The 14381-nt window shown below is 39.0% G+C and overlaps 1 protein-coding gene across 2 annotated transcripts in view; it reads left to right on the top strand.

Moving 5' to 3' along the window:
* The window catches only part of BRAF (B-Raf proto-oncogene, serine/threonine kinase), an 82046-nt gene that overhangs the window by 34911 nt on the left and 32754 nt on the right, over positions 1 to 14381 (top strand). For both annotated transcript variants that reach the window (XM_076340202.1, XM_076340193.1), the window contains exons 4-7: positions 8909 to 9012; positions 9736 to 9838; positions 11137 to 11285; positions 12407 to 12526. In XM_076340202.1, the coding sequence (XP_076196317.1) occupies positions 8909 to 9012; positions 9736 to 9838; positions 11137 to 11285; positions 12407 to 12526 (476 nt within the window). The remainder of the gene's footprint in view (positions 1 to 8908; positions 9013 to 9735; positions 9839 to 11136; positions 11286 to 12406; positions 12527 to 14381) is intronic.

Genomic DNA, 14381 nt, shown 5'->3' with positions numbered 1-14381 from the left:
CTTCAAATGTTCTGTTTTTAAATCTAGTACTTGATGCATTTCTTTTGACTTAAGATTTGCATCTTACTTTCTGGAGTTTATGCTGTGAGTTTGTGCCTCAAGCTTACCGAGTAGTAAGCACTGGATTTCTATAGGCATTCAAGCTGTCCTACCAGTTTCACCTGTCAAGTATAAGGAAAATTCAGAGAAGGGGTGTTCAGGCAGCTGAATAAACTAGTTTCTTGCTTTTAATTACACACCCGGTTTAACATGATTAGGTTTTTCTAATCAAAAACAATTAAGAATTCTCATGTCATATCAAACATGTGGCAGAAATGGAGTTTATTTGTAGCCTATGCCAATGGATGCTTGCTGAATGTATCTGAATGTTTTGGAATTTTATGCATCATATGAACAGACTGGTAGAATGAATGAAGTAAATGGTAGCTTACTTTCAAGTAAACTTGATACTTTTTTTTTTTTTTTTTAATACTTGGATTGTCAGGGAGAACTGTTGGCCTGCTTATCCTATTGCTGAAAGGCAAAATCAAATTAGAGGCTAAATTACTAGTTTTCATTGGGAAGAAATTTAACCATGGAAGACCTCTTTTAGGCTGTCAATAAGCAAACAAAATGTTACTACATCACAGGAGTTGTGCAATGAAATAGACTTTACAGCTACCATGAGTAAGTCCTTCACGTCTTGGAAAGCCTGAAGAATGTGTCTTTGGGAGGTGTTTAGTGGAACAAGGTGAGCAGCAGTGCTACAGCAGACTGTACCGGGGTCTGGCTTGAGTGGAGTTAATTTTCTTCACAGCACTTGCACAGTGCTGTGTTTTAGACTGGTGACCAAAACAGTGCTGATAACACAGCAGTGTGTTAGCTGTTGCTGAGCAGTGCTTGCACAGGGTCAAGGCCTTCCCTGTTTCCCACTGCTTCTCCCAGCGAGTAGGCTGAGGATGGGGCACAGCAGGGACAGCTGACCTCAACAGACCGAAGGGATATTCGATGCCAGATAACATCATCCTCTGCAAAAAAACGGAGGGGAGTTTTTTCCAAAGTTGCTATTGCTCAGGGACTTGCTGGGCGTCAGTCTGCTGGTGGTGAGTGACTGCTTCTATATTGCTAGGAAATTTTTTTCCCTTCTTTTTTTCCTTCACCTATTAAATTGTCTTTATCTTGATCTAGGAGTTTTCCTCCTTTTGTCCTTCCAGTTCTCTTTCCCAGTCCTGCTGAGGGGGGAGTGAGCAAGTAGCTGGGTGGTGCTCAGCTACCTGCTGGGGTTAACCCACCATGCAGGCTAAAATCAATGCTGGATAAATTCAAAGTAGTATGTGTTGAAAGGAGAATAATTTAATCTACTTCAGTTTTATTGACACACAGTCTTAGATTGCAAAGTCAAACAATATTGAAAACTTGCCATTATAAAATCGATGGCTTGTCATCTGGAATGCCTTGTGTGGCATTGATCACTGCTTTTTAATAGTATTCCTCGAGTAAGGAGAGCTTAGTGATTTCTTACCTTAAAAGATGGGAAGTCTGTAGAAAGTAATGAATGATAGAGGAAAATATTGTTTGGAGTGTGTTTCCTTTACCTCATGATGTGCTAGGCAGGAACTCAATGAAATGGAATGCAAGTCACAAATCTGAAAATAATCGGAAGAAATATTTTAATTCCATGTCTAGTAAGTCATACTTAAATTCATGGCTTCTTGTGTTGTTTAAGTAAACTAACCAACCAAAGCTTTATTACTTGTAGAGAATGTGTATACTACCTGGAGATGGAAGTATCCATTTGTTTTTACGATCAGTTGCAACAGTTTAGAGAGGGATGTGAATTCTAGCCCTTCTGCGGTACAGTTTCTTGCCCCCCTGCCTTTAAAGCATTTGGAGTGTGATCGTCTGAGACGGGATACTACGCAAGTGGACTCTGGGTCTGACCTATTAGAAAGATTTATTTAAACTATTTTGTAACTTAAATTTCTAATGTGTTTGGGCTTTGGTTTGGAGAGCAGCCAGCTGACTTTTTTGTCACTTGAACAGAAACCTCAAGGTCTTGGGTTTTGATTCCCATATAGTGGCTACGGATATTTTTCTAGATGAGCATTTCTCTCAAGTCTGAAGTCTAAAGCCGTATTTTCCAAACTTTTTTTATTAGTGAGTCACTGTCATCCTTCACAACTTCTGGCACTGGTATTCACCCTGACTAAAATTTTAAGATGGTGATCCCACTGTCTACTGTAACCTTACAATGATCAGTGCTCTTCTGAACGCAGTTTGGGAGCTGTCCCTCAAAAGCTTGAAAAATGATAGTGTGGAGGCTGCTGTTGACTAGGCACAGCAGGTTTGATCCAGTGTGGTTTAGTGATGGTATACTCTTGAGCAAGTATTTCTGTATTGACATAAATCAGTCCATTGTGTCCTACAAATGAGTACCCCTTAATTGTGTTGGAGGTGCGAGTGGGTGCTGGTAACCAATGTCTTTGCAAGTTAAATGGGATGCATTTGATGGAATGGTAGGTAACAGCTTTGTAAAATGGGTAAATTCTGTTCAACTTCCCTTGGAAACAAGATTTAGTGCAACGGAATTGTCTCCCATTTGTCTTACTAATGTGCTCCATTAAGAATGTATGTTCTTAAATGCTGCTTTCTCCTGGAAGTTGGTTGGAGCATCATGCCCTGAAATCCAGAACAGCTGTGTCTGACAGCCATGTTCTTCATGTTATAGAGGATGTTCAGTATCCTCTTATGCCCTCTTTGCCACAGAGGGAGTTAATTTTATCTGTCAGTGCTGTAAAAAGTAGCTGACTGATTTGGTTAAACATTTGTCCCTCATACCTAAGATGAGAAACTACATGTGGATCTCATGTTTGGATTTTTACCAGAAAACCTAACACATGGGAAGGCAAAACCAGTTATTTGACAACAAGATAGCTTAGCTTATTTCTATCTCAACAGATTGAATTCTGTGAGCGTGTTGCTGGCATTTTTTAGTCATATGGGTACCAGGGGGAAAAAAGTGTGATCTTTCAAGGTGTATGTGTTGAGATAAGTAAATCGGTACTTTGAAGTGGTATTTCAAAATCCATACTACTTGGAATATTCTTGTTATTGTACCCAGTACTCTGTTTAACTGTTTAGAATTTTTCTGAAGCTCTAAGGTATATTACATGTACCTTACATACATACATACATAACACTTGGCTAAAGTGAGCTGAACTACAGTGCTAGGTTGAGGAAAAAATGGAACCAGCTAACTAGTTTTGAGAAGTATAATGCAAGATATTCAGAGCTGTCCAGCATCTCCACTTTCAGAGAATATCTTTACATTGATTTTGAAGTGCTCGTCAGTCTCTTCAGTCTCTTTATTGACATAAAATATTGGGAACTGCACTGGTGTAAGGAAGCATTTTTAACTTACTGAGACTATGCCAGTTTCTGCTCTGATGTTAGAAAAGTGATGTAAGAGTTATTTAGGGATGTAGCCCTGAATTTCTTACTGAATCGGGAATGACCTGATTTACAGAAATAAATGATTTATTATGCATTGCTTAAATGCATGTGGCTGCAGTACTAAATATATATCAGCAATGCTGTTATGAATACTTACTGTCCACAGAAACAGTTTACATGAGTAAAAGAAATGAGGAAATTTAAGTGCTGTAGTTCTGCTTAGGTAGTAAGACTCTGCTTTGAGACGTTTTGGAGGCACTGGAATAATTTGCATTTTTTTCCTTGAGACTTCACATTTTGCTAAGTTGAGCATGTGTTTTGATGTCTTCCTGAATCGCTACTTACTCGATTCAAGATGCACAAATAAATTACTTTCTCTGGTATATTAGCAAGCTACGTACTGAACACATCTTGCAGTCTGTATTGGCAGCTTCTGTACTATTCCTTAGTATTGTATAGCCCATGCTCTTCACTTTTGAAAAACGTTTGCTGAATCAACTATTCAAATTGTTATAAAAACTGAAACCTTTTCTGATCTACAAATCTTAGGTATATGAGTAACTTAAAAAGAAAACCCTTGGCAATTAGAATTTGGAAACAGATCCCCTAATTGAGTAGCATGAATATCTAGGTGGTAACTGTTGTGAAACATTTAGATTCTTTTAGTTACAAAATAGGGGGATCAAAAGATAATGAATGGATGTGGACAAAATGGGTTTGAAATAATATTAAGCATTCTTTGTTCAATTTACTGGATTGCAGTGATAAGGGTGCGTATACTGGAGTAGCTCAGAAATTTTCTCATGGGGAACCGATTTTGTCAAAAAAAAGCTGATGTGATTCAGTTAAAATGCTCTGTGGGAATCCTGTCAAAACTCTTGATGGAATTGATAAACCCATTTTGGTTCCTGCCTGCCTGCTGGGCTGGAGCTGCAGGCTCCTGCCAGGCAGCCTGGGGGCTGAGTGGGTCGGTGTGGCTGCTCCACACAGGGGCTCCTGCTCCCTGCACTCCCAGGCTGTGGGGCTGCATGCCCTCCCTCCGGCTGGGGGTGAGTAGAAGCTGTTCTGAAATTCCTACTTTGGGGAGCCTGTCTGTTAGCTGGAAAAAAAGAATTCATGTGTTTTTTCTTAAGATTGAGTTGCTCTCCAAATCACCGTCTTGGAGCTGGATTTTTCTTTAACTTTGCCATGATTTGGGTGTGAGAAGAGGATGGGGGGAAAAAAAGAGGTTTTAGAGGGGAGCGCTTTGCAGGGTGAGATTTCTGCTTTACAGCAGGTGCTGGTAGGGACTGAAGGAGGGGGCTGAAGGCCTACATGCACAGATGGCGATAGACCATACTGTACCAGTCTGGGAAAATGATTAATCAATACTACAGGGATTTATTCTAGTATTCAGTTCTTTTAATTTAGCCTTCTGTTTCTCTGCTCAGGAGTTCTGTATGAGAATGTTCTAAATGTGATGCTGATTCAGGATCCTGGTGATTTTAAGAGAAATCAAAACAGTTCCCTAACTGTTTTTTAGCTGGATGTTGTTGCAAATGGCAGTGAAGAGAACAAATGTACTATTCATGTTTCTAATCGCAAGTTGCATAAATATGGCTCGGATTTTAATGAAGGGAACTTGGGGAAGTAATACTGAGGAACAGTGAATGATATGGGAGCGAGATGCTTAATGCATGTTTTTCGTAGTCCTATTGCACTTGTGTAGCTGTAGGCAACCTTCATTCTGATTCTTCCCAAGTTTTAAGAGCTTGCCTTTCTGGCCTTAATGATCTCTTAAAAGGAAGCCTGTAACTTAATAAATCTTGTTTTCAGCAGAATTAAAGAAAAAAAATTAAAAATCACCTGAAGTGGCATTATTTACAGCAGTGTAATTCATTAATGGAGTTAGAACTTTTTGGTTTCTGATGCAGACCTTTGCTTCATGAGGTACTGGAGAATATTGTTGCCCTTCATGGAGGATCAGTGCTGGAGGAAGAAAATGTCTTCCATTTGAGCACAAGGCTCCTTCCTTCTTTCTCTTCATCTCCTCTTTAATGTTAGTCACCTTTCCACTGCTTTTCACTGCTTTCTACTGCTTTTCCTCCTTGTCCTGTTCTGTTCCCTCGCCCAGGTCTAGATTTTACTACCCTGGTTTCTTTTAATGCTTACTGCCTTGAAGTTTTCTGCCTGAGCTAGAACCTCTCCCCCTTCTATGCTCAGTTCTAATGCTTTGCTTAGGCAGTCCCTTCCCCCTGGTGCTTCTTGTCCAAAATGAGCAGTCTTTTCTCCTAATCGCAGCATGAAAGATTCCTATTCAGGATGTGCTTTCATTGCCTCCCCAGCTGTTTCAACCAGTTCTCCCCTACATAGTAGTTCATCGTATCTTTGTTTCCTGCCCTCTGCCTCATTTAGCTCTTCAGTCTGTCTTCCCTCTGTCCTGCTTGGTTGTTTCCCACCAACCTGCTGATGGCAATCCCCTCTCCCAGTATACACATGCTTTCCCTGGTCAGTTCTTAAGTTTGTCCTGTTTCTCTTCTCCCATTTCTTCTTCATGCCCAACCACGTTCCTGGCTCTCTTCATTCCCCTTTTTTCCCCTACGGTCGGTCTGTCACCCTCTCAGTATTTGAATTTCTTCTTCCACTGTGGATGTCAGTGGTGAAGTAACTGAGGTTGCTGGAAAGGTAGACCTGAAGTGTCTGTGGGGGCTCTACCTCAATCCAGCGGGAGCTGTACTTACAGGACAAATAGCCTTGAGCCGAAGAACGCTCGCTTGCTTCATCAGAGTGGCTCATGATTGGACCTGACGTGTGTGGGAGGCTGGAGCACACCTCTGAAATCCTCAGACATTTTAGTCAAATTCTTAAAAATATTTACTCTGTATTTGTAAATATAGATGTTGGAGGCAGGGAGAACTTGTCACCTGACACTGAGGGGACAGACAGGTTCTCTTAGGGATCCTTGGCAGCATGATGATGACACTAAATCGTAGTTAAAATTTAAAGCTTTATTTTCTTAACATGATATTATGATTAGTATAACACAATTTATGATTAGAATGGCACAGGATTTCTACAAGCAACATCAGTATAGTACAATTTATAAGTGGTACAATACAGAATTTATAATACAACTTAACTTATAATTTCTAATCACCTGGACCCTGTGCAGATCGGGTCAAATCTTAATACATGGTTTGCCGTATCCATATAACAATCATAATCCAGACTCTAAATTCATATAAAAGAATATGAGTCACTCCCTCAGTCCTGGGAGGAAGCAGAGGACGGTGGAGGCGTCCCTGGCCACGGTGGGCCCTGGGTCTCACTGTCCAGCAGCAGCTCCAGTCCAAGTTCCCCCCTTAGGACTGACAACTGCTTGATCTTACAGACAGTGCTCTGGGTGCTGTTATGCTTCCCTGTTCTGTGACAGGGCCATCACCACCACCTGGTGGCCCCGGATGCCTGGGACCTTCAAGGCCAGCAAGGATGGGAGTAATCGGCCTGGCGCCCAGGAACCTTGAGGCCGGTGGGGAGGGGAAGAAGTAGTCTGTTTGGTTTGTCTGCTTGGTGCACAGGACCTTCAGGGCCTGATAATGAGGGGAGAGAGAACAAATATGTGACCCACTCAGTCACAGAGAATGGCTGCTTGCCTCATAAAATGGCATTAGTTATGCTAACCACATTGCCAGGGATCGGGAGCAGGGGGTACCAGTCTCAGAACGACCGTACGAACAGTTGGTTTCAGTGTGAACAATCAGCTTGGTAGAGAGTTAAGCAACAGAGGGCTGAGTTTTACAATGGAAAGTTGTTGACAATATTGACTATATTGTCAACATAGTGTCAAAATAGGTGCTCCCAGGCTCCCTCTTAATACCAGTGACAGGTATTAGTAACAATTAAGGATGTTTTTTGCTGGGGGAATGACCTACAAGTGATTGAAAGCCACAGTGTTAACTTCTAGGATGGGAAGAAGTTACTTAGATTAATAAAAAGATGCGTTAAGAAGTAATGGAATGTGTAAAACAAAGTCACTGAAGGCTGAACATCAAGATTGTAAAGCAGTACGTTGTAGGATGTTTTTTCCAAGGAATTAGTAGAAATTCTCTTTTTAAAATGTTTACATGTTGACCAGATGAAATGCACAAATATCCTGTAAGAAGCACTTTCATATTATTGGGAGGAAGATTGTGAAGCAAAATATTCCTTTGATTTGTCTCTTCTGAGAGAGCATATGTTTGAGTTCTAGAAATGCAATATATAGTGTAACCTCAAGTGGTGTTCACAAAGCTACTTGAAATAGACTGCTACTTTTCACTATCATCCTTAAGTAGGACATAGGGCCCCTAAATACCCATGGAAATTTAAGTGCAAGGAGCAAAAACTAGGCTCCGATCCAAAGCCAGTTGAAGCTGATTAAGAGATTGGTTTTGGCTACTGAGGGCTCTGGCTTAAGCCACTAGCAAGCTAGAATTGAGCCTCAGGTGTTCAGACAGACTTTTTTGGTTAGTTAAGTCTGTGGGTTTTTCTTTTGATTCATGTTTGAGGTGCTGTCCGTGATTATAGGAGATGTCCCAGTGTGTATACCAGCTAAAGTGTTACATATTTTCACTGCTTAGTTCTAGAAATAGTAAGTGGATGATACTCAACACCTTACCTACACTTAATCACCAGATTATGTATTGTTCTGTTTTTATGGCTTGACGCTATACACTGTTAAATCACAGGTATACCTAGAGATGATGTACTTATTCCTGTAAGATATGCCTACAGCTAGAATAGAGTAGAGTCAAGGAAAATATCTTTACTTGCATAGTTTGCAGTTCTGTGTTTGGCTTCAGTGTGCTTCATCATTCTTCCCATCCTGTTAGGTATTTAAAATTTTCAAATACTGAAACAGAAGGGAGGAATACGTTTTTCAAATAAGAGGAGGCTGTAGAGTTGCAAATATAGGTTAAAGTGAGAGGTGATGGTCTGCCTGACTCAGATGATTGTTTTATTTTATTTGTTTGCATGCTTATCTTCTATTTTAGAAATAGAAAATAAAATGTTTACATTTTATCATAATGTTTTTTTGAGTGCAGTCCAAGTTAGTTCTTTCATTTTAATTCCATTTGGCATGTTGCCCCACTTAATTTTACATCTTGGCCTGAACTTTTTATAGATGTACGTAGTTATTAGCTATCTGTGTGCTGTTTCTCCTCTTTCTTCAAGATGAAAAGAATTGGAAAGTCACTTTTAGAGTTGGGTCAAGATTTCATTCCAAATGTTAATAGAAATGTAGAGTTTGTTCTCTCTTCTAGCTGAGCTAGATTGCTTATATACTATTCACCAATAAAATTTTCCACAGTACAAAAAAGATTTTGAAAAACTCTCAGCATTCTGTAAAGCATCATGAAAAGTGGGTTTTAGCACTTGAGGCTCAAAATGTTTGCATCAGTTTGGGGGGATAAATTGGAACTTGTTTTAATTAATTTCTTTTATATTTGACCTCTAGGTTCCAGCAAGATGTGGGGTGACAGTCCGAGACAGCCTAAAGAAAGCGCTGATGATGAGAGGTCTTATTCCAGAATGCTGTGCTGTTTACAGAATACAAGATGGGTATGGTTTGTGTGTGATGGTTTTTGCTCTTAGAATCTCTTCTTGGAGTTATGCAGTATGGCCGATTCTATCCAACATTGTGGAACTTGTTTTCAAAGTTCAGGATGTTATGATTCTTTGCACTAAAACAATTTGTGCCTTGAAGACATGTCTAAAAAGAATGGCAAACTCCTAGAAAAAGATTTAATCACTTCAGGAACAGGCATAATACAGAGTAATACGAGCTCATAGACTGCTGGCAAAACACTCATTAATCAAACTCATGCTAACCAAACAAGTATTAAATAGGTTTCGTTAACTTTTTTGGTTTTATTTGACTTATAGTGCATTCTTAACTGAATACAGAGTTCCTGTGGGGAAAAAAAATTGAGTTTCCAGCCTTAAAAAGGTTATCTTACTGCACAAAATTAGCCATCTCTTTGGAACCCTTTTGGAACAGGTACTTTCACAAGCACTTTATTTGCTCAGAAGGGTATCTGTCACCTTGGAACCAAGGAATCGGTCACTACTGGAGCTGATTGAAAAAGTGAATTTCGTTTGTCCAGGGAAGGCGTGCTTTCCTTGGTATGTGCTGAGCTTAATGTCTTGCCTTTAAAGTTTCCTGCAGTTAGAGACTGGGTAGCAAACCCCCCAGTGCAACTTTCTACCTGATCTCACATCTTCAGCAGGAGACCTGCAAGGGCTTGTGCGCTGGTGCTAATGAAAGGCTTATTTACACTCCAGAGAGAAGAAGCCAATTGGCTGGGACACGGACATTTCCTGGCTCACGGGAGAGGAGTTGCATGTGGAAGTCTTGGAGAATGTGCCACTCACAACACACAATTTTGTATGTACTGTTTTTTTTATGAAATGTTGAATAGGGTTAAGTCAACTTTGTACTTTCAAATTCAAATTAACAACTTTGAATAGTATTTTGTATTTGGGGAATGTGGTGGGGTTGGAAAAGAAGTTTTTAATCACAATAGCTTAAGTGAATTAGATAGAATTGTAATTGAAATAAGTGATGTCAGAGTACTTGATCGCCCTTAAAACTTTCACATTTGGACGGAATACACCCTCTAAAATCTATAAATGTAGGGGGTTTAAATCAGCACTGCATTGCAGAGCTGTAATAATAATCTACTATTTTTGTATTGCTGTATCTATAAAATATATTCTGGGCCTCCCTGCTGGCTCTGCAGCAGCAATTAACTAATGAACTAACTATTCCCAGAGCGGTGCTGACATCATCAGTGATGCTAGTGCACAAATATGTTTTGACCTGATAAGGCCCAAGTAAATGGAAGCTGCTAAACAGAATCCATCTAAACGGTTCCAGCTACATACAAAATCCTGGAAATAATGTTTGTCACATTGAGAAGAAAGACCTTTTATTTAAATAAAAAAACAAAATTCTATTTGCAAGCTGCTTAAACTATTTTACTCAAACAAGCTAGTTTGGCTATGGCTAGTTAGGTGAAAGTCTAGTAGGCTTAACATTTTTTTTTACATCCTTCTGAAATGTTGATTATTACATGTAGTAATACAACTAGAATGTGGTTTTATGCCAAGTATTGCTAAATTTGAAAAAGAAACTAAATCATTTTTCCCCCCTATAATATGGGGATAATATATGTTCACCCTCTTGTGATTTGAAATGTTTCTGAGTTTCAGTAGTCAAAATTACAACTATGTATGTATCCACACATAGAAGCCATATACAAAAGCCGTATGTGTATTTCCAGTCTTGTGAGTGTTGGATAGAAATGTCATTTGGCTCCTGGAGAAATCAGAAGATGAGATAATCTTTCAGCAGCTTTTGTTTTTATAGGTTGTATCCAATTAAATTCTGAATGTTTGTCTCTAACATGATAATAGTGCACTGTTTTGCTTCAGATTTGTTGCTGTTTTTCTTACTGCTAATGAAGTGAAGCATTAATTCCAATAAATAGTTGAACGAAGATTTTAATGCATGAAGACTATTTCAAGAAGGAGACAATCTTTTATGTAAATCTGTTTGATATATAAAACTGTAGCTCCAGCATCAAAAAAGAGGCTTGTAAGTGTATTTGAGGGAGGTAAAAGCAAGTAGCCTATCTTAGGCTTACAGAAAGACTCTAATTATCATTATTTTTGACAACGTAGGTACGAAAAACATTCTTCACGTTAGCATTCTGCGACTTTTGTCGAAAGCTGCTTTTCCAGGGATTCCGGTGCCAGACATGTGGCTACAAATTTCACCAGCGCTGTAGTACAGAAGTACCACTGATGTGTGTTAATTATGACCAACTTGAGTAAGTAATCACAATTGGTTTTGAAGTTGAGCCTTTTGTTAAGCTTACGGCTGTCAGTGATTTCTTATGTTAAATCTGTAATTCAGGAAGTCAGAGGAGGTGCTTGAAAAAAATACGGGAGTTCAACTGTTCTTGTGAGACTGCATAATTCATATTCTCTCTGCGCTAGCTCAGACAACCAGTTCGCATTTTTTTGCCGGACTATGAAATGCTTTCTTTGAAGCATGAATGGGGTGGCTGAGCACTTGACTGTATCAGATAGACTTCCCATTGTTCACGGTTGTTATTCTTAATCAAAACTGGTTCTTTATTATGTGATGGCTAGCACCCTTAAATGTTTAGATGCGGGTTTATTCTCTTCAACCTGAAAAAAGTGTTAAGAGACACAAGTTTAATATGGTGAAATTGCAGTTGGTTTTACAGTGGTTGAAAATAAATCCATTAGTGAGTTTGATGCGTGGGTAAGAAACATAAAAGAGAATGTCCGAAACAGTCACGTGTTCTTGAATTTAATTATTGATCTATTTGTGTAAGTCTTTGAGGTAGGTTAAGGATCTGGTGTAAACTGGCTCTGTGTTCTATTTAATTGGTTTCAGCAGAGGCTATTAAGTCTTTTAAATAGACTTTCATGAAAGGAATCATTTAAAATGCTAGTTTTTCCTCCAAGAATAAATTTAATTTCTGCTTATGTTGGTATGTGTAACTGTTTCCTTGGGCACCTCTAGAGTTTGTGCTCAGGGCTTATGGATAACGTAGTTCTATCCATTTGGTTTTTGGCATTGCATCAGTGCAAACATTAAAATAAGTTTGTGTACTTCAACATATAGGTATAAGTTGTGCATTCTTGAGGAACCAGATATTTGCAATTTCAACTAAAAGATTAAAAAATTACTTTCCGCAAAGGTATCTTTAAGGCATGATCTTTTGATCCTTTGTCAAGTAAATAATATTTTTAACAAATCTTGCAGATTAATGTGTTAGTCCTTATTTTAAAATTTAGAATTTGATAGGTAGGGGGTTTTGTGTTTTGTTTTGTTTTTTTTAAATCCTTGGGTGTTATATTGTGAAGCTTCTGGGTTTTGCACAAGTTAGGTTGTTTTTGTTTTGTTCTTGCCTCACAGTTTGCTGTTTGTCTCCAAGTTCTTTGAACATCACCCCATACCGCAGGAGGAGGCCTCCTTAGGAGAGACCACCCCAGCATCTGGATCGTACCCCTCAGTGCCCCCTTCAGATTCTGTTGGGTATGACCTTATTCCTGCTGTTTAATAACATAACATTTCAGTACTGTATGCTTAGAAACACTCAAAATACTGCTTTGCAACTCTCTCTACACTTTTGTAATCTGGCTTGTCACGCAAATATAGCCACCTATGCTTAACTTTAAAGAAGTGAACGTTTTCATTCACATGAATGATATAAATTAGTAATGAACTTAAGATAAACGTGTGCATAAGTGTCTGTAGAATTGGGGCCTTACCTGTTAAACTGATTTCTTCTACATGGTAGCTTAGACCTGGTCTAAACTGGAAAGATTTTATACTTAAAATTAATACAAACCAAAACTATATCCTCACAAGTTCTTTTAGTTTGTGCTCTCAAACTACAATTTATTTGCCTTGAAGTGACATACCTCTGTTTCAGAATAAGCTGCACCACTATAAGATTGATGTGAACAGATGCCAATTCCAGGTTCATAATACTGCTTCAGTAGCTTTTCCACATACACATTGCTTTAGTATCCTCCAGGCCAGCTGTCTTCCTCCTATTTAGATGTTGGGATATACCAATAGCATCTGTTTGCTGCAGATCCAGGTTTTGTAAAATTAGACTTCTAAAACTGACCGCAGCCTCCATCCCCTGCGTTTCCAACAAAGATTCTGGACCCTCTCTCTGTGAAGAGATAAGTGATCGTATTTAGATTATGATCCCAGTAGCTGAGAGATCACTGACACCACCCAGCACTAGATAGTTGAACAAATCTCCAGGAAAGAGTAACTCAAGGATGTGTATCAAAGTCAAGAAATCTTATGCAGATTTATTAAGAACACCAAATACAAAAGCCTTCAGAAAAACATTCCTAGGACATATGTGCTGCGTGGAGATGAACTGAATTTGGCAGAGAGGCTTTCTTGGAATAGTGAGCATTGTGCCCAAACTAAAGCAGAAACACAACTGGAAGCTACACAGGCACCTGTGGACTCTGACTAGAAGAGAAATTCCCTGGACAGCCAAGACTATTTCATGAAAGATCAAATATGATGCCTCCCAGGAAAATAGATTGACAGTCCTGCAGAGTGAACCTCATTTGGTAAGTACAAAGAGAGATGATGTTCTTATTTGTACTATTTTGTGCAGTTTCAAGTAAATTTGGAAGTGCCTTTTCCAGGTAGTGGATGTTAGTACAGCAGATTGTGGACAAGGCTGCTGCTGTGGTTCTCGAAGCTAAGCATGTACCATGGTACATGCTGAAATTATAACCAGGCTAGAACTATTAATCTGTGAAGTAGCTTGTTCGTACCAACTGTGTTAAACGCCTGCAGATGCCAAAGGCACTATATAGCCCCAATCCTAATACTGATATATGCTAAATTTTCCTACTTTTCAATTGCCTCTGCCTCACACTTGTGCTTTCTTACCAGTTTGTGCGGATATAACAGGATGGATTATCTTGATCGATACATGCACTACTTCAGGCAGTCTTAGTTTTGTGATGTAAAAACTGAAAGGAAAAACTGAGACCAAAGCTGGTTGATGCCTTAAGGTTTTTAACTTCACATATATAAAAATGTTAACATTTAAATATACTTGCCAGTTGAGGTTAAGGAGCTTTTCCTAAGTGTTGCGTCTGTAAGTGTTTGTGGTTGCAGGAGCTGTAAAAGTTTTCTAGCTTTCTACTTTTTGCTTTCTGCCTTGCTGTACACTTCATTGTTAAACCAAAAAAAAAAAAAAAAGGCATACATCATGCCTTCAAAATTGTGTTTATTTTGAAAATGGTTTATGATTATCAGCCGGTGTTCATAAGTAGTACGCATGTTAAAGTCATGCATTTTTCCCCAAGCATCTGTGTTTGTAGTATTTCTTTTCCAGAAGCAGCTC

This window comes from Aptenodytes patagonicus, chromosome 1 (assembly GCF_965638725.1).
Source record: "Aptenodytes patagonicus chromosome 1, bAptPat1.pri.cur, whole genome shotgun sequence".
NCBI lineage: Eukaryota > Metazoa > Chordata > Aves > Sphenisciformes > Spheniscidae > Aptenodytes > Aptenodytes patagonicus.
This window is presented reverse-complemented; position numbering and strand designations above follow the sequence as displayed.